The 18,811-nt window shown below is 37.4% G+C and overlaps 3 protein-coding genes across 6 annotated transcripts; all 3 read left to right on the plus strand.

Moving 5' to 3' along the window:
• Window positions 1-378: 378 nt before the first annotated feature.
• On the plus strand, window positions 379-5,703 carry LOC110715370 (serine hydroxymethyltransferase 3, chloroplastic-like). 2 transcript variants are annotated; one of them, XM_021893945.1, is made up of 11 exons: window positions 384-805; window positions 2,300-2,495; window positions 2,588-2,762; window positions 2,858-2,975; window positions 3,059-3,171; window positions 3,268-3,390; window positions 4,109-4,213; window positions 4,348-4,434; window positions 4,578-4,685; window positions 4,890-4,962; window positions 5,062-5,336. In XM_021893945.1, exons 1-11 carry the CDS (start codon window positions 574-576, stop codon window positions 5,334-5,336), a joined length of 1,605 nt encoding a protein of 534 aa, XP_021749637.1. In that variant the 5' UTR covers window positions 384-573. The 2 variants fall into 2 exon arrangements, with proteins under 2 accessions (XP_021749636.1, XP_021749637.1); XM_021893944.1 differs by having other exon boundaries at window positions 379-805; window positions 3,059-3,390; window positions 5,062-5,703.
• Window positions 5,704-6,560: 857 nt separating this feature from the next.
• Window positions 6,561-13,589, plus strand: LOC110715683 (thioredoxin-like protein HCF164, chloroplastic). 3 transcript variants are annotated; one of them, XM_021894287.1, is made up of 6 exons: window positions 6,562-6,716; window positions 7,862-7,901; window positions 10,046-10,243; window positions 11,582-11,800; window positions 12,899-13,002; window positions 13,113-13,589. In XM_021894287.1, exons 3-6 carry the CDS (start codon window positions 10,064-10,066, stop codon window positions 13,393-13,395), a joined length of 786 nt encoding a protein of 261 aa, XP_021749979.1. In that variant the 5' UTR covers window positions 6,562-6,716; window positions 7,862-7,901; window positions 10,046-10,063; the 3' UTR covers window positions 13,396-13,589. The 3 variants fall into 3 exon arrangements, with proteins under 3 accessions (XP_021749981.1, XP_021749979.1, XP_021749980.1); XM_021894289.1 differs by lacking the exon at window positions 7,862-7,901 and having other exon boundaries at window positions 6,561-6,716; XM_021894288.1 differs by lacking the exon at window positions 6,562-6,716 and having other exon boundaries at window positions 7,447-7,901.
• A 214-nt stretch (window positions 13,590-13,803) lies between these two features.
• LOC110715682 (small nuclear ribonucleoprotein-associated protein B-like) lies at window positions 13,804-18,004 on the plus strand. The gene is made up of 3 exons (XM_021894286.1): window positions 13,804-14,500; window positions 15,527-16,440; window positions 17,708-18,004. The coding sequence occupies exon 2, from the start codon at window positions 15,564-15,566 to the stop codon at window positions 16,416-16,418; it is 855 nt and encodes a 284-aa protein (XP_021749978.1). The 5' UTR covers window positions 13,804-14,500; window positions 15,527-15,563; the 3' UTR covers window positions 16,419-16,440; window positions 17,708-18,004.
• The last annotated feature ends 807 nt before the right edge of the window (window positions 18,005-18,811 follow it).

The following is an 18,811-nucleotide window of genomic DNA, read 5'->3' on the forward strand; positions in this document are numbered from 1 at the left end:
TGTATTCAAACTCGTGACTATTAACACTACAATTGAGATGAGATATTTTATTCTGAAAGAACAAATTGAAATACAGAGTAAATAAATAACAAAGTACATCCTAGTCGTATTTGAGTGTAGTGGTTTGAGTATAGTAAGTGCCCCTATGGTGGGCTTTGTTCAAGTTTTATTTTTGTTTTTGTTTTTTTGAGTTTAGTATGATACAAGTTGTTTCATGGCTAAAGATTTATACGATATCGAGAAAGAGAATGATACAACAAATTGATAGATCCCAGCGATATGAAAAGGCGATCGTAGCAGCTCTGCTAAAAGGATAAAATTGTCTCATACTAGAAATAGCCGTTCGGCACACTAGCCAAAAAAAAAGTATTCGGAATCAAACCATAACCGGCGCGCAAAGCCCCACGACGTTAGGGTTTTGAGCTTTTAACACTTTGACTCCCCCTAATACTACTTCAAACCACTCTACTCTTTCTCTGCCATTTCTTCTCCTGTTTCATTTCACTCGCTCAAACCTCAACCTTTCATCCGTTTTTTTCACTCCCCAAATTCTCTCTGCAAACAAAATCAAACATGCAAGCTTGCTCAGGAGCAACAACTCCATCAATGGTGGGTTCAATCCACCGCACCAAAATCTCTCCTTTCCCCTCTAATTTTCCTCAAAAAGGGTTTGATAATAATCTTACTTTTACTGATAGTTCAATCCAATTTTCAAAACCCCTTTCTCGATTTTCTTTTGTTTCTAATAGTTTGGTTACTGGTAGACCACCCTCTTCTGTCTCTGTTCCTGCTCCTGATATTGAAGGTTTGTTCTCTTTTTATCTTTTTGACTACTATTTGGATTTGTGAATGATTTTTACTATTGGGATTTCTTTCTCTTTCGTAATGGGAAGGACCCTATTGAACCGGAACCTCTCATGTGTCAACCCGGCTTATTTACGTTTGGGAGTTGGGACTGAGAGGGGGTGTTAAAAAATTTATTTTTGATTCCTTTATATGGTAAAGAGAATGACCCTATTGGACCGGGAATCCGTCTTGGCTTAGCTAAAGGAAATTATTTTCTTATTGTTAATTTTGGATTGGATTGTTGGTTGATGTTAATTTTTTGAGAAACATGCAATTTTGTATCTGGTTTTGATTTTTGTTTTGATAAAAAATTAGTTAGGCCTTTAGTTCCTGTGCCAGGATATAATCTTGTACATGTATAATGAGTTGGAGTATCATTTTGAATTTATGTATTTCCGGAGTTAATTCAATTTTTGTACTGTGTATGAAGTCATCAGATTGTCTGTAATCTGAATTTTTTATGGCTGTAATTATTAATTGCTAAAAACAAGATATATCAAGCTTGATTTCATTGTAATTTTGCTTTTGTTACTGATGAGTCTATGTGGACTGCTGAAAAATTATGTTACGATGTTACTGAAGACGAGGAGCAATCTAATGGTTCATTAATATATTTATTAGAAAAGGCTATTGATGGTCAGCAACATAAAATTATGATCATTATGAGTTAATATAGACATATTAAAGGGGTTTGGTTATTGGAGACGGAATGGAATGGAAGCAAAGAGGTGGGAAAGGAATCATCAAACTCTTACCTTTTCATTTTTTTGGTGCAATCATGGACACTTAAACTTAACTCCCTTCCTTTTTGTATGAGGAGGGTAAGGGTAATTGTTACCTTAGGGGTTAGAGAGGTGACAAATAGGTGGAAACCGTTACCTAGAGGTAAAGGTAATGTTACCCAAATCTTCTAACCAAACAATCAGTAAGCACATGTGGGAGCTGGGGGAAGGCCTTCATGCCGCTAGTGGATCTCCCAGGGAATGGCTTTCAAGGTAATAGTTTAATTGAATTCGTTTCCAACCAAAAAAATACGCTTACCAGGCATGCTCTAAACATGAGTTACGGTTGAGATGCATGGTTGTAGGAGTGTTCCTGTTTGCATTGGTGAATTTTGAGCCAATAGTTATGCAATTGATATCATAGAGTTCTCATCTTAGTGATTGGTAAGACTTAATAATATGAGCATGTGATAGTGCGATACTACAGTCTACAGACCCCTTCTACCAATCTCCCATTGCACGTGGTTTTTGGATGATTCCAAATTAGTGGAAATAATTTACTTAGTGTCTTTTCAGCTTTGGCTACTTTTTTATCAATAGTCACATCTTGTACTAGTGTCTCTGCACGCTTCAAAATTTTTGAATTAATATTTTGTGAAATTGCTGTGGAAGATGTCCTTGATATAATGGACAGATTGTGCTCAAGCATATTATTTTCTGGTGTATTTCAGATGATCTAACCAGCTTCAAAGATAGTGAGCTGAGCGATGCTGATCCAGAAGTGCACAGCATCATTGGAAAGGAAAAGGAAAGGCAATTTAAAAGTCTGGAACTCATTGCCTCAGAAAACTTTACATCAAGAGCTGTCATGGAAGCTGTTGGTTCTTGTCTCACTAACAAATATTCTGAAGGATTACCGGGTAAAAGGTAAGGCTTTTTGTGTGTCTCTGTTTTGAATTTTTTTGTCTTATGTTTTGGCCGTATTGGGACTTGATACTTTAAAACTTGTTCTGCCCTAGGTATTATGGTGGCAATGAACATATTGATGAGCTTGAAACCCTCTGTCAGCAGAGGGCTTTGGAGGCATTTCACCTGGACGGACAAAAGTGGGGTGTAAATGTTCAACCTCTGTCTGGCTCTCCTGCTAATTTTGAGGTCTATACTGCAGTTTTGAATCCACATGATCGTATCATGGTAAGCTATTCTCCCATGTCTGGGTTTACAGCTCATATTAAATTTTCTGTTCTTTGGTTCATTGCTCTTATATCAATGCATTTTTAACAATCCAGGGTCTAGATTTACCTCATGGAGGGCACTTGTCTCATGGTTTCATGACTCCTAAAAGACGAGTTTCAGGCACATCAATTTATTTTGAATCCATGCCTTATCGGCTTGATGAATCTACAGGTATTTTATTTTAAATTTTTTAGTGGATGTTTGTATTTGCTTTTGTGAGTTTGGTCTCTAACCGTTTTTTATCCGAAGAGAAGGTCTGATTGATTATGACATGCTTGAGAAAACTGCTACTCTATTTCGACCAAAACTCATAATAGCTGGTGCCAGTGCATATCCTCGAGATTTTGATTATCCTCGTATGAGGAAGGTATGTGTTTTGATATGGCTGTTTGAACACCCCCCTTCCCCCTCGGGCACACTTTATTTGCCTATAATTGATCGAAATGTTCTCTTTCAAATGCAGATTGCAGATGCTGTTGGTGCTTTTCTTATGATGGACATGGCGCATATAAGTGGGCTTGTTGCTGCCTCTGTGGTTGGTAACCCATTTGAGTATTGTGATGTGGTCACAACTACAACTCACAAGGTTTGTCTGGACGTGTCTTCATCTTACAGAATATTATTGGCAAACACCTCTAAATTTGATTTGCTATCTAAATTTATGATGAACTGGAATGTTATGTCTATAGAACTTCTGGAAAGTTATGGCCAATGTTTGGTTGATTAATTAAGGACCATGGTTTGCTTTTTAGGTTTACTTGCTTTGACACAGAATTGGTTTCGTTTTCTCGAAACCCTTTTTAGAAAATCCTAGTATCTTTCTTCAATGGAGTTTACGTTTTGCCAGTCAGTCTTAAGTAAAGTAGGAAAAGATAGCTCCTAATAGATATAAGTCGTTTTATTCCTGTGTCTAGTATCTTAAGTTGTGAAAAGACTTATTTAGATTCTGTCTTTTGCAAGGGAAAGGAAGCGTCATAAGTTCAGCTAACAGCTTAAACTTCTTTATATTGTGAAGATGTGTTTTTAAACGATAATGCAAGGAGGGGACAATTCATTCTATATCTTAAGTATTTTTTTTTTTAAAAGAAAAATCAAAAGTTATACTGTGTTTTTAAGTTCCCTTCCCTCTCCCTCCCCCTCCCCCTTCCTTCGCATGAGGAAGTACGTACAACTTTTGGTTTTGGCCAGAGAAGCACCATGAAGGTGTTATCCTATCCAAAATTATTTCAGCATATTGTCTGCAAAAATCTCTCTCGAATCAAATTTAGAGTTCGATGTTTCTTACTGAGTGTAATGCTTTTCAGTCTTTACGAGGTCCAAGAGGTGGAATGATCTTCTACAAGAAGAATACCATTTTTGGAGTTGATTTAGAATCTGCCATTAATAATGCCGTCTTTCCTGGCTTACAGGTGAGGAGTTGCTGTTCCTTGAATTCATCTTTTATTTTTTTGCCCCATTGTTTATCTCCATCTTGTATATCATTGTCAATTTGTCATTATTTGATTTGATTTAAAGATTTGGATGTCATGATTATTTTTTGCAGGGTGGCCCACATAATCACACCATAGGAGGACTAGCAGTTTGCCTGAAGTATGCTCAGTCTGCAGAGTTTAAGACGTACCAAAACAATGTAAACTCCTTGTTCTATGATCATACAACTCATAGTGTTAGAATATGCCTTGATTTGTATTTTGATCTTTTCCTCAATGAACAACCTAGCACAGCGTATGTTCTTATCTTTGTACTGATATTTGAGGGCCTAATGACTTGCAGGTGGTCTCTAACTGTAGAGCTCTTGCACGCCGATTGGTTGAATTGGGATACAAACTAGTCTCTGGTGGGAGCGATAACCATCTTGTTCTAGTTGACTTAAGGCCATTGGTAAGTTTGCCAAGTTCTTGAACCCCATTGCTAAGAGCTGTAAATCAATTCCTAGTTGTATTTGTTTAATTTTTAACAGTTTTGCATCACTTGTATTGTCCGTCTTTGCTAAGACTTTTGTTTAGAAAAAATCTTCGATGGCTCCATACTACAAGCGAGTCTCATCTTCTATTTTGTTTGACTGAAGTTGTTCTTTCTCTTTAGGGAACTGATGGTGCCCGGGTTGAAAAGATTCTGGACTTGGCTTCTATCACACTTAATAAGAACTCTGTTCCTGGTGAGTTGTTTTCAAAAACTTTAAAATTTTGTTCTCTCTCTCTCTCTCTCACTGGTTGCTTCAAACATTTGTGCTAAAATCTTTGGTTTTTGTAAATAGGTGATAAGAGTGCTCTAATGCCCGGTGGTATACGTATTGGGGCACCTGCCATGACAACCAGAGGGTTCAAAGAGAGTGAGTTTGTTGCTACAGCCGACTTTATTCACGAGGGCATCCAGTTAACTCTTGAAGCAAGCAAGTTAATTCCCAAAACAAAGCTCCAAGAATTCTTGAAGTTTGTGGCATCTCCTGACTTTCCCTTGAGAGATCGTTTATCAGACCTTCAGAAGAGAGTCGAAGTTCTAACCACCCAGTTCCCGTTGCCTGGATTGTGAAGGTTTTGATGCAAATTCCGTAAGGGTAGTATCTTATACCTAGATGAAATGATCCACAGTTAGAGAGAAGCATTGATGCTTGTGGTTATATCCCATCTGGTGCTGAATAACATGAAACTCTGACAAGTACTTGTATGCAACTGTATACATATCAGCACAGACCACAGTGTTTATTTGTTGTATCCCTTATATCAAGAAGGGCAATTCGATAAGTTTTGCCCGTATGTGAACTTCTGTGGTGATATCTATGAACCTTAGAGCTGTAATGTGGTTACTGGAATTGTTCTTATGTAAGTGATGGTTTCACCTTAACCATTTTGGGTTCCAAAGTCAATAGTATAAAGGTCATAACAACAGGTTATAAATACAACAGGTGTTACGTGAATCGAATTTGGAATACTTGCTGTACCTAGTGTTGCAGTTTTAATCACTAGTCCCCGTCTTTTTTCACAAAATGATGGTGATTAAGAGGAAATTGAACTAACCTCAAAGGTCCATCTAAGCTAAGAGGCTTACATGTTGCTGTTTTCTTTCTTGAATGAGTTGGAACTTGGAAGGGCCGTCTAATTAATTTGTAGTATTGATTTGATTTAGAATCTACAATGACCGAGCTGATTTGGGAATGGAGGGAGATATTATATGTTGCTACATTGCCTACATAAGACCATAAGCATGAAATTATATCTCCCGGGTGCTAAGAAGATTGTCTAGTCACAAATTGAGTATGATTTATAATATGCTTATGTTTGGATTAAAATTGAACATGACATTTCTTCGCAATAAACATACGTAGTACAATTTAAATGCACAACAAAAACAATCATATTCATTCAAATAAACTTCATATTCATCAGGTGTTCGGTCACTTTGTAGCATCATATAATAATGTGATTTACATAGGAGCTAAACTATTTTTAATTAACTGAAGGACATCCCAGACAAGGGAATACTCCACCCAACAGACTTGATTCGGAAAACATTAGATTTAGATATAGACTTGTTAGGACAAAATAATATAACATGTCTCAAATTTAAAAACAGACTCGATCTGATCTGCTTTCGACCCGACTTCATCGAACCTGACCCAAATACCCGAATTGACACCTCTAAATAAGCATAGCGTATGTGGACAATGTGGCCAGTGGAGGACCCACATGTAGTCATCGTGAGTCTCAGGACACAGTATTATTTTATTAAAAAAAAAAAAATTATTTCTGATCTTATTTTCTTTTTTCCCCTTAAGATTTATTTCACGCTTTGCGCTTTCTCGCTGTACTCCTTCCTCTCTTTCTCTCTCTCTCTCCTCCATTGAAGCGTACTCGAAATTCTCCATTGAAGCGGCTTCTGAGCTTTCCCTCCTCCATTGAAGCAGTCTCTAAGGTTAGATGCTTCTTTTTCTTTAATCATCTAATATTAATTTTGACAATCTAGTGTTAATCGTGTATTTAATTGTCAGTATATACTCAATTTAGAGTTCTTCGAAGTTGGATAAATGAACTATTGGTTATGGATACTCGAAGAATTTAACGTAATTTTTGGAGTCTAGTTTGATAATTGAGTCAATTTTGGTTGCTAATGTGTTGCGGGGTTTGGTTTGTGTAACTCTTTAATGTCAGGATGAAAGTCATGAAACCATTAAAGTTGCAATTTCCATCGAATTATTGGTCAATTGAGATGTGAATTTGTGAATTGTAGTTTATTTATTTTATTTATAGGAAAAACACAAATTCACAAATTCCGAGGGGCGGGGGAATGGTTTCAGGGGTAGGGGTTTCGAGTCTACGGCGTTTCGGGTCAGGGAAAGGGATGAGGGTTTCGGGTGGGGAAAGGGATGGGAGTTTAGGGTGGTTTCGGGTTGGAGAATTCAAGTTTTGGGCGGTTTGGTTGGTGGGGCTGGGGCGAGGTGTCTATTGCGCTCATGTGGCTCTGGAAGGAGGGTGGTTTCGGTGGTGGTGCAGGGGGAGGGGGTGGCTGTCGGGCTGGGTGGGGACTTGTTTAATTAATTTTTTTTTATATGGTTCTATACTTTAATACTTATATGTCTTAGTAGCAAACTAGCAAGAATTATTTAGATTGATTTATCTAATTCAATCTTTTACTTCAATTTCAGAATGAAAAGCAAAACAACTCGAGATATTTCAAGTTTTTTTACTATAAAAGTGCCTACTCTAAATCCTCCTCCTCCACAAAATGATATTCCTCCTCCACAAAATGATCTACCTTCTCAAGAAAGTGAACCAAATCCTCCTTCACTACAAGAAAATGAACAAAATTCCCAAGAAAGTGAACCAAATACTACTTTACATCATGCTTTGACTATTTTTTGATATTATGGGACAACCTATTAATCAAATCCTAGATCTGCCACTGAATGTGGCAATATATTGGTCTAATATGTTTTTTTAAGGTTATTTTGACATTTGACTAACTAACAAAGTAGTGTAACAAAGAAAAAATAAGGAACTTGTTCAAAAGTGGTGTTACAGAACCTCATCCACAAATCTCCATTTTACTTCAATTCACAGTTTACACGCAACAGAGCTGCACCGTTGCTAGAACACTACTGTGAGCTTTCTCTTCTCTCTCTCCTCTTGATTACTGAATTTCTCCTTGTTTTTGTCTTCAAAATTTGATTCAATTATTGCTTATTACGTATGAACTTCAATATCTTAATTAAATCCAAAAAAAAAAAACACATTTAGCTGTTAATTTTAGTATATATATAACCTAAATATTGATACCTGTGCTGAATTTGTTTGAGTTTCATCAATTTACCAATTTCAAATTCCAAGATTTTGGTCGATTTTCGGTTAAGAAATTTAATTATGTCATATGCCGTAGTTTACTTGATTGTATGATTGATGAAGTATAAATGTATAATTTGGTTCTTTTGCTTGAAAGACTAGGGTTTTAAAATATAATTTGGTAATTGGAATGCAAATAATGCGATTTGAAGTTGTCATGTAATTTAGCATATAATGGAGAAAGCCAATTGAATTTGAGTAGATTAAAGGAAAATGGATTGTGAGTATTAGTTGTTCGTTTGTTGAACAAAGAACGGAGAGGTGTCACGGAGTCTATGAGGAGTTATGATGTTAGTTGATCGATCACGCATTCGGGTAGTTAAAATGATTAGTGAATAATTGCTGGATTAAGTGTGTGAATTGTGATATTTGGAACTTAAACTGTTATATAATATATACAGTATGTTCCAAGGAGTGCAGAATGGGGATAGAAATTCCAAGGAATGCAGAATTTAGGGTCTGGTAGTGTTTGCTCTCGTATTTTAAGAATTTGGCTATTCTCTAAGTTTGCATCATAGTAAAGACTGCAATAGTTTTGCTTGATACTACCTCCGTTTCTTAAGGGGTTTTTATATGAGGGAAAATTTGTCAAATAACATCTTTTATAACCCTTTTGTTGTGAAAAACCACCTTATAAATTTTTTTGGTTAAAACACACCTAAAACCAGAATTTTTTTGCGAGAACACACCTTAGGGTGGTTTTAGGGGGATTGACTCGGTTTTCCGACGTTAACCCTCACGTGAAGGTCATGTGCCGAAACCCTTCCTTTCTTTTCCCCCCTTTTTCCTCCCATTACTTTCTCTCTCCTCAAAACCACCAAACCACAACCTATCCAACCCAGCCGCGGACACTGACACCACCGCCTAGCCAACCCAACCGCCGACACCACCACCCCCACCTAGCCGCCATCACCAGCCACCCAAATCATTCCAAACCCACCATGTACACCATCCATCACCCTCCAAAACCACTAGACCCACCATGAAAACTACCCAAAAAACCCTAAGCATCTCCATATACACCCCTAACCACCTCGTAAACAACCCCAAACATCTTGTCAAAAACCCTTCCCCTAAAACAAACCAATAGAGAGAGAAGAGGGTTGGTAGCGGTTTTTTCCCTTTTCATACCTCCAATTGAAAACCCTAAACTAAGGTAAATAAAAAACCGATGAAATTAACAACCAACTTCATAATTTTAACAACTTACCTGCCTTAAATTTAGGTTGATTGAGGTTCTTTGCAGCAATTTGAGCAAAACAATGGAGTTTTCCTCTTCAATTGATAGAATTCAAGGGTTGCTAGGAAGAACAGAGGAGAGAGAAAGTCTAATTAGAGGGGGAAAGGGGAAAAAAAGAAAGGGAGGGGTTTTTTCAGGTGGGTGGTGATGGAGCTGAGGATAGGTTTTTCAGGTGGTTGTGATGGCGGTTGGGGTTGGCTAGGCGGTGGTCTTGGTGGTTTTGAGGAGAGAGAAAGAAAAAAAGAAAGGGTGGGTTTTACTTCTGAGCGAGCATGTGATCCTCACGTGTGGGACAACGTCGGGAAACCGGGTCAATCCAATGAAACCAGCCTAAGGTGTTATCTCACAAAAAAAATCTGGTTTTAGGTGTGTTTTTAAAAAAAAAAAAAAATTATAAGGTGGTTTTTCACAACAAAAGTGTTTTAAAAGGTGTTTTTTTTGACAAATTTTCCTTATATGAGACATAAAATATTCTTGTGTTGCAAATAATGAGAAACAGAGATTCCGTATCAAGATAAGCTTATTGGATGATAGTAGTTCTGTGGTTAGTAATGTTCCCCCCTAAGTTAATGTTGCCAAGTGAAATGGTTAGATTCTCGGTGTTGCACATCTATTAAATTTGACACTGAGATTTCAGCTTTCTGATTCTTCACCGGTGCTTGTAGGAGGCCCTGCTGCCACAGATGGCTGCTTGTGTTTCTCCAAATTTGGTCAGTGGTCAGAGATTCTCTCCTATTGGTAATTTCAAACACTCTTCTCAGATTCTCTACAAATCCCCTAGGCCATTTCTACTCAGACCCCGAAGACTGCCATCGATTGCGTGCCAAGCCGACCCTACTCCCTCAGATTCTTCTCCTGTAACGGTAGGTATATCTGAATGCTAAAACATGTAATTTTAATTTAAAAACAATTCATTGCTTCTTTGTTTGGCATCTTCAGTTTCTTAGAAACATTGCTAACGTTTAAAAATTATTTCAGCAACTTTTTAGTGCAGCAGGCCACACCGTGTGGCACCCGAGTTATTTTGTTAGGGGTTACCCGAGTTATTCACTCAGGGATTACTCGAGTTACTCGGTCAGGGGTTACTTGAGGGGTTAGGACAGGGGTTACTCTATGGGTTCAGTCGTTGAGGGGTTAATCGGTAAGGGGTTAATCGGTCAGGGGTTACTCGAGTTACTCAGTTAGGAGTTACTTGGTTAGGGGTTACTCGGTCATGGGTTACTCGAGTTACTCAGTCAGGGTTACTCTAGTTACTCGGTTAGGAGTTATTTAAGGAGTTCGGTCAAGGGTTACTCGAGTAATTCGGTCAGGGGTTACTTAAAGAGTTCGGTCAGGGATTACTCGGTTGGGGGGTTACTTGAGGGTTCAGTGAGGGAGGGGTTCGGTCATGGGTTACTCGAGGGGTTACTCGGTCAGGGGTTACTCAGTCAGGAGTAACTCAAGTAACCCCTGACCGAGTAACTCGAGTAACCCTTGCCGCACGGTACAATAGGCCGCATACAAAAAATATTGTTTTTTGCCCACATACTTGCTGTAGAAACTTAAAAAATTCTTGTTGTAACGTAGAGGGGAGCCATGTTTATAGAAACTTAAATGGATTGGTCTTTGTGTACTGTTCAGCATTTATTAAGGTTGAACATTTGGGAATTTTCTGGGCTTCAACAAAGAAATATTGCAGACATGTTAGAATTAATATTAGGTATAGCTTCTATTAGCTCATAGATACTGATAATGCCAAATGGATTACTGTCATAAGCTGAGGTGGTTTGTAATGCTAGCAAATTATTATGTTGTTGAATGATTTTTGGTATTTTCTTGGCACTGTACAACTTAAATCATCAAGTCCTTAGTGCTAGTCATAAGTTCTATTTCGGTGAATTTTTATGGAACCTTGTCTAATTTCATAAGTGTTTCTTAGTGGCTAGCCAAGGTTCACTATTGATTCTTACTCATTTCACATTTTCCCTTCCAATTCATTAGCCAACTGCATGAACAATGTTCTGGTTAGCAATGTTTTAAACCTACAGTGGAAAGTCTGAAACATTGAAGTCTTGATCAGCAAGAAGATCAAGCACTTTCTGGCTCTTGTTCTAGTTGTGATGGAAAAATTGGAAATTTACAACCTTTTTCACATTTGACTCTGTGACCACTGCTAGCTTATATCTAATTCTACTATTCTCGTATATTAAACCTTTGTCCAGGAGAAGCCACCTGCTGAAACTAATTCAGTCAATGAGGAATCAGGTCAAGTTGTGACTTCTTCCACTGGTGCTAGCCTTCCTGAACTTCCAACCAAAGAAGTGAACAAGAGAATAGCTGTGTTATCCACTGTTGCGGCTTTAGGGCTTTTCTTATCAGCGCGTTTAGATTTTGGCGTTTCATTAAGAGACCTCACTGCCTTGGCATTGCCTTATGAAGAGGTTTGTCTTATCTGTTGTGTTACTTCCTTTAGTTGTCTTTAAATTTTATCACTCTTTTGCCTACTATATGTGCCAAAGTAAATGGTAAATAAATATAAAAGCTATGTCTTGGAGCTTACTAGTCATTAGAACTATTTTTGAATGTCTGGCAACGTAAACCTGTGAATACTCTGAAGCTTTGTTTCAACTCAAGTATTTGTGTCAAATCGTTGAGTTGGCAGGATAAATGAGTGTTAGACCCTTCTGCCCAAAGATAGAATTTGAAGACGTCCCTCTTAAAACCTCAACTTTAAACACTCTCAACCATGTCTCCATACCTCTTTAAGCTGAGTGTTTGTCTGGTTGTCTTGAAAAAAATGGGAAGTGGAGGAATGTGGAGTTATTTGGTTGGGAAGAACATAGCAAGTTGCTTCCTAGGAACTTTCACTTCCCACGAAATAGAAGAAGCTGCTTGCCTAGGTCCCGAGTGGAAGTTCAGATAGGAAACATACCTTCTAATGATTAGCCACAATAATGGGCCACAATTGTAGTTTATATTGTCCCTTTAATTGGCCGTATTGTAAATTTAGTTTTTTCTTTTATTGAATTTTCCTGTTGTACCCTCAATGATACCTTAACAAACGTATTTCAAATATATATTTCATCAACATGGTGAAGTGGTGTAAGTTCTAATAATGAAGAATAGTTATAGTAGTTTAACTCCATTCCTTAAAAAGATCCCCAATCAAGGGGCATTGAGGCCATTGACAGCCTCCTAAGATCTAGGTCCTCTTGAAGGACTCTCAATAAATTAGAAGGTAGGGGGGGCCACTAAGAATTTAGCACAACAATGCCATTACTGAACTTAAACTTGATGCTTTTGAATGCAAGTTCACGAAACAAAACTAGATTGAGGCATGAATATCTAATACCTTCACTTAATTTTAAAGTCGAGTGCATGAACGCTTTTTTCAATAAATTTTTGTGAATGAACTACACCATATTACAGCTTAAAGTCTGACAATGAAAAAAATTGATGTTTGGCGTGTTTCACAATGTTCAATTTGGCTTTCAGTGGCTTATTATCCATTTTCGCACATGGACGTTTTTGTTGTATAGGCTTTATCAAATGGAAAACCAACAGTTGTGGAGTTCTACGCAGATTGGTGTGAAGTATGTAGGGAACTAGCACCAGAGGTATACAAAGTTGAGCAACAGTACAGGTGAAATTTTTTCTTTGTTACTATTTTTCCTGAATCACCTTGATTGTTGCTCTGGTTTGTGAGTTGCTTTACTATGTTAATGACCTTACTTTCGTAATGAATTCTCTCAGGGATCGTGTTAACTTTGTGATGCTGAATGTTGACAACACAAAGTGGGAGCAGGAGATAGATGAATTTGGTGTTGAGGGCATCCCACATTTTGCATTCTTGGACAAGGATGGCAATGAGGAGGGGAATGTGGTCGGAAGGCTTCCTGGACAATACTTGGTGGAAAATGTGGACGCTCTAGCATGTGGTAGAGAATCTATTCCTCATGCTCGTGTTGTTGGGCAGTATTCAAATGCAGAGGCTAGAAGGGTTCACCAAGTTGCTGATCCTAGAAGCCACGGATAAATTTTGCCATGATGAATATTATTGATATTGTACTATATCATTGTACATCCATGAGGTACTATTATACAAGTATTGTAGATTATACATCCGCTAGTTCCATTAAATGTTTATATGGGATCTGTAAAAATTTGCATTAGCAAGATAGTTTTATTTTATTAACACTTCCCCCTCACAGAAGTATACTTGGTTAGAAATGGTTGTATTAGTCTCCTCTTTCACATTCAAGTGCCGTTGTTGGGAATGGCATCCTGTCAGATGCTCATGTTGCTTGAATTAATTGCAAATGTTGAATGTATTCCAAGTAACCATAGTTTCCTGCTGTTTATCGAGGCTCATACACAGCACAGTTATTCATATTCGTATATGTCATTGGATACTGCTGTAAACCTGTAACTCATGCGCAAGCCTTTTTTTTTTTTTTTTTTTTTTTTTTTTTTTATAGTTGATTTGTTAGAGACTAATTGTTTACTTTCTTGTGGTGATCAGCCCTAAAATTGTTTATTTTCTGGAGTAATGAACTGCTATCTGATTCAAGCCTAGGTGCAACATTCTTATAGCAGAGCTTCCTGTTGCAAGTTTTTAAGAAAGCTGAAGTGTGAATTCAGTCAAAGGGAAAGGGAGCTAGGGTTTACTTGGCAAAATTGGCTTCTTTTTGTGGATCCTAATGAGATTTCACTAACTAAATTACTCGAACTTTAACATCTACCATTAGTTGTATAACATGGGTGATTGTAGTAGCAACTTCACTTCCTACCTAAGGGTTCCAAAATAGGATATCTCTGTGCTTACTTGTAGTTGAAATTTTTTTACATATTACCAAATGAGCCAACACTTTGTTGGCGAGTATAATTGTACTGCAATTCTTTGTCACACATACAATCAAACGCCGGTATAAGTGGTGGGACATTATCCAAAATAAAAAATTACAACCCAAAATAATAAATAGGGCGGAAAATACTAGTTTAGAAGTAAAAACCCGAAGAGAGCCTCGTTGTTCTGTACTCGTACTAGTGCAGACAGTGCAGTGGTGCAGTGCTCTGTTAAAACAAGGTATTCCTGCTGCATTTTCCGTACTTTTTCTTCGACGCTATCACACTGCTCTTCGGTAACACTCTCTTCTCTCTTTCTCTTTCTCTCTCTTTCTCTCTCCTCTTTAATTTATATTTTGTATTATTTATTCTCTGAAATTGCCCATTTATTTTCACGATGATGATTCAAAACCCTTTGAATTGATTTGTTCTCTGTGATTTGGGGACTATTTTTGGTTTTTCTGTAAACATGTTGTAATTTGATTGCTTAATTCTTTATTTATTTGGTTTTTGTTATTTTTTTTATGCGAAATTTTTGTTGATTGGCATTTTATAAGTTGAATTTCCCTTCTGAATAACATTGCCTGCTATGTGTTCGATTAAATGCTGGGTTGTTGGTTTCAAAAAAAAAATGCTGGGTTGTTGATTTGATTGAATTTTGTACATGGGTTTTGTTGATTTGTTGCGTTCACTGTATTTTTATTATTGTTATTATTTTTTAATATTTTAGGTTTGCTGAGAATGAAGCTTAATGATGCCCTTTAATCTCAGTATTAGGTTTGTCAGGGTTGTTTTTAGTGATTATAATTTATAAATGCTCCGAATTGGCGAATTGACTGTTATCGTTGTTTGGGGTTGATTGAAGGGAAATTTTATTGGGTTGTTTGCACTTGTTCTTAGGGTATACTATTGTTTGCTTAATGGAAGTTTCTTTCAAGAGCAAAATTTGACAACCAGTGTTGTTGATAATTTTCTGTTTGAGTAAACAAGATAGAAGAGTAATCAAAATGTGTGATTGAAATATGACAAGTACGTTTTTTTATTTTTTTTTGTGTGTTCTTGATTGTTATAGAGAATTAGGTCGAAATTTGAATGTTAAAATTCATGGTGAAGAAGGATTGCCTTGTTTTGATTGATAAGGTAGCCAGCCACTTGATTTGTAAGCTTGTTTTTTGTCCTTAAGAGGTACAGAAGTCTTTTGTCAATCAAGAGCGCTTAGAAAAGCATATTTTATATGTATAGTTATGTTGATTGAATTGCTGAAATTATGTTAAAGAAAATATATATACTTGGGATTTTAAGGATTCGAGGAATATGTGCAGGTCATATTGGTGTTTAGAGTTTAGCAAATCGATCACCATGTCGATGTCTAAAGGTTCGAAGATGGCCCAGTTTATCAATTACCGTATGCGTTTTATTATTCAAGATGAGCGTCAGCTTGTGGGAATATTCATGGGTTTTGATCGTCACATGAACATTGTCATTGGTGATTGTGAGGAGTTTCGGAAACTGCCTTCCACTAAGGGAAGCAAATCCAACAAAACAGACCTTAATGAGGAGAGAGAACGACGTACCCTTGGCCTTGTCATCCTTAGGGGTGAAGAGTGGATCTCCACGGCTGTTGAAGGTCCTCCTCCTCCTGACAAGTCACGTACCAAGTCCATGAGTGCCAGTGCCAGTGCCGTGCCAGGTTCTGGTCTTGGCCGAGCTGCTGGACGGGGTGTTCCAAATGCATCTCTTGTTCATGCTCAGCCTGGTTTGGCTGGTCCAGTTTGTGGTGTTGGTGGTCCAGCTCCGGGCATGATGCAACCTCAGATCTCTCGACCACCAGTTCCAGCTCTTCAGTTCTCGGCTCTTGGGATGACTTATCCAAATGCACCTGTGATGCGACCACCAGGTCAGAAGATCCAAGGATTCCCACCTCAAAGCGGGCCACCACAGATGCCTCTGAGAGGCCCACCTCCCCCGGGGCAGTACCCTCCTGGTTCAAGGCCTGGTTCAGCTCCGCCTGGGCATTTTCAAATGCCTCCTCATTATGCCCAGCGTCCTGGCATGCCTGTATTACCTCCTCCAATGATGTGTGGCCCGCCACCTCCTTCCAGACCTGGCATGCCACCACCTCCTGGGGGACAAGTGCCAGTCTATGGACCTCCTCGTCCAGGGATGCCACCACCTCCAAATTCTCAACAGCCACCTCAGAATCAGCGGCAGTAATTACACTACTGCAATGCTTTGGGTATGTTTGCTGCTATTTGATTTTAATCTACATATATGCTTGAATCAGCAGCAGCAACTTTTTTCCGTTTGCTTGCATGAATCATTGTCTTTATCTCTGACAAGTCAGGAATGTGCTATGAATTAACATAGCTTTGGATATAATTTACTTATTGTGCACTACCTTAGTTTCCCCTTCCCCTAATACGAATTCGAATGGAATAGGTTTGCGGAGTTAGTGTTAAACTTCTTAAGGATGAAGGTAACTGCTTTGTGACTCAAGAAATGACTTTTATGAGTATGATATGTCCTTTAAGACTATTCCATGATTTCCATTCAGTAATATTGGCGTTCCCTAGTTGTTCAATATTCGATAGTATAAGATTGGAGTTTGGTTTTCGATGTTGTTTGCACTTGTAGACCTGACATTATTACAAATGATTTGTTTTGCATTTAAAAGCTTGTGTGAAGTTTGTGAATGATAGGCATTGACACTGGATACCTGCTTAGCCATATTTGATTTTGGTGGAGTTGGTCATTTGAGAGGCAATAGTAATATAGAGAAGCAAATGTTGCATAGTGTTATCTTTTATTGCCGTTCATTTGGTGAAGAATATGGTTTGTGCAATGAAACCTGGGGCAGAAATTAGTTTTTACTTTATGAAAGCGTATTTATGTACCGATCTAGCCCTTTTTGTCTAGGATATGAAGTAGGCTTGATTTTAATTGCATTAAAAATATTAATATGCTTTGTTGTTGTTAAGACTAAGGCTTTGTTGCTGTTGTTGTTTTATACTTGTATGCTTTGGATGTTATCAATTGTTTAACTACTCAAGTAAATATTTGTCCAATTTGTATTGGATCTTGATGTCAAAAGGTTTTATTCATTTCTCATAGTTTCTCAAGCTCTCTTGCTTTGACCCCTTTGTATGTTCATATGGTGTTACGCGGCCTCACCATGTCAGATTAATGACCAGTTTTGGGTTCTCAATTCTCTTTGCCCCCAAAGTTGTTATATATTCTCATTTTCTGATGCATTTAGCCCGGGTCCCCTTTTGTTGGGTTGTTACGCTACTTATACCAACTTTCAAGTAGGAAACTCTACTAGTTTTGCCTAAGAAGGAAAAAGTTGCGGTTGTTATCCAAATTATGTCATTATGTTTTGAAATTATATTAGAAAGGCTATGATGGAATAAATGCAATTGTAAAAATGTGTAGCATTTGTTTTTTTCTGGTGTCTGATTCTTCATAATCGGATTTTTACATTTGTCACGTATGTGGTCTGGCAGGTATTCTAGGACGATGATTAATTCGCAGTGCAGACTTGTGTTTTCCCTGTCTGGTCCTATGATAGGAGAGGAAGTAACTTTTTCGGAGCGTGTTACCGTTGCTGAGCTTGCTCATTGGATATATTAGGGTAGTGTTTCGCACCTCTAGATATAGATTCGTTTGTGTAGATTTTACTAATTTTATTTTTCTTAAGAGGGAACGGTTATCTATCTGCTGATTCTTGTCTATTTTGCTCCATGTTTGTTAATGAATGAACTTTATTCTCTTCAAAATAACAATAATAATATTAAAAGGCAAGTTCATTATAATAATAACAAGGGTAATGGCCGTAATGCTATATGTAACCCTTAGGGCTGCATATAAGCATTAAATACACTTTTGAAAATTGTATAAAATTAGGAATTTATGACAAAAACACGCGTAAATCAGTGTAATTAGTGTATTTTTGTCATGATTTTCTAAATTTAAACAATTTTCTAGAGTATATTTAATGCTTATATATAGCTTTAAGGGTTATGTATAGTATTTTCCTAATAATAATAATAAACGAAGTTTACCTCTGTAATGGTAAGTTACTTAGTTTTTCAAAGGGCTTTCACCTCTCTGTCGTCCTCTGAGTCTTTAATAAGGTCAATCCATGTTTGAGCAAAACCAAGTTGGAGAGCTATTGTCTGTCATGGACGCATACTACACAATTAAAGATTGAACTGGTTCTATCTATATTATGACTCTAGTCCAAGAGTCAACCACAAGTCGCTCTCCATAAAGAGTCAACTAAGAGAAACTCAACAGCTTTATTATTCAGGTAGATATTAATACTTTTGATTTTTCTTCTATGAGAGCCAATTGGAGAGTACTAATGTCCCCCTAATGAGTAATCATATACTTCTTATAAACTATGATAAATAGAGTTTAAATTAATACAAGTACTTCCCTCGTTTCAATATGATATTTTTTTGTATTATTTACTTTCTACAACTATCGAGCAAAATATTGTAGAGAAACAAAGAGACTGATAGAGTAGAATCATATAAGTAAATATATTTGAAAGAAAATTGTTACTAGGATAATTTTTAAGGGGCGTTTGGTGTGAATATTGGAAA

Source organism: Chenopodium quinoa, unplaced genomic scaffold (assembly GCF_001683475.1).
Source record: "Chenopodium quinoa cultivar QQ74 unplaced genomic scaffold, ASM168347v1, whole genome shotgun sequence".
Classification (NCBI taxonomy): domain Eukaryota; kingdom Viridiplantae; phylum Streptophyta; class Magnoliopsida; order Caryophyllales; family Amaranthaceae; genus Chenopodium; species Chenopodium quinoa.

Coding starts and splice junctions, on each gene's coding strand:
- LOC110715370 (XM_021893944.1), top strand. CDS start 574: ATGCAAGCTTGCTCAGGAGCAACAACTCCATCAATGGTGGGTTCAATC. Junction 2,496..2,587: donor GAAGGATTACCGGGTAAAAG/GTAAGGCTTTTT, acceptor GTTCTGCCCTAG/GTATTATGGTGGCAATGAAC. Junction 4,214..4,347: donor CCGTCTTTCCTGGCTTACAG/GTGAGGAGTTGC, acceptor TATTTTTTGCAG/GGTGGCCCACATAATCACAC.
- LOC110715683 (XM_021894289.1), top strand. CDS start 10,064: ATGGCTGCTTGTGTTTCTCCAAATTTGGTCAGTGGTCAGAGATTCTCT. Junction 10,244..11,581: donor CAGATTCTTCTCCTGTAACG/GTAGGTATATCT, acceptor ACCTTTGTCCAG/GAGAAGCCACCTGCTGAAAC. Junction 11,801..12,898: donor TGGCATTGCCTTATGAAGAG/GTTTGTCTTATC, acceptor TTTGTTGTATAG/GCTTTATCAAATGGAAAACC.
- LOC110715682 (XM_021894286.1), top strand. CDS start 15,564: ATGTCGATGTCTAAAGGTTCGAAGATGGCCCAGTTTATCAATTACCGT.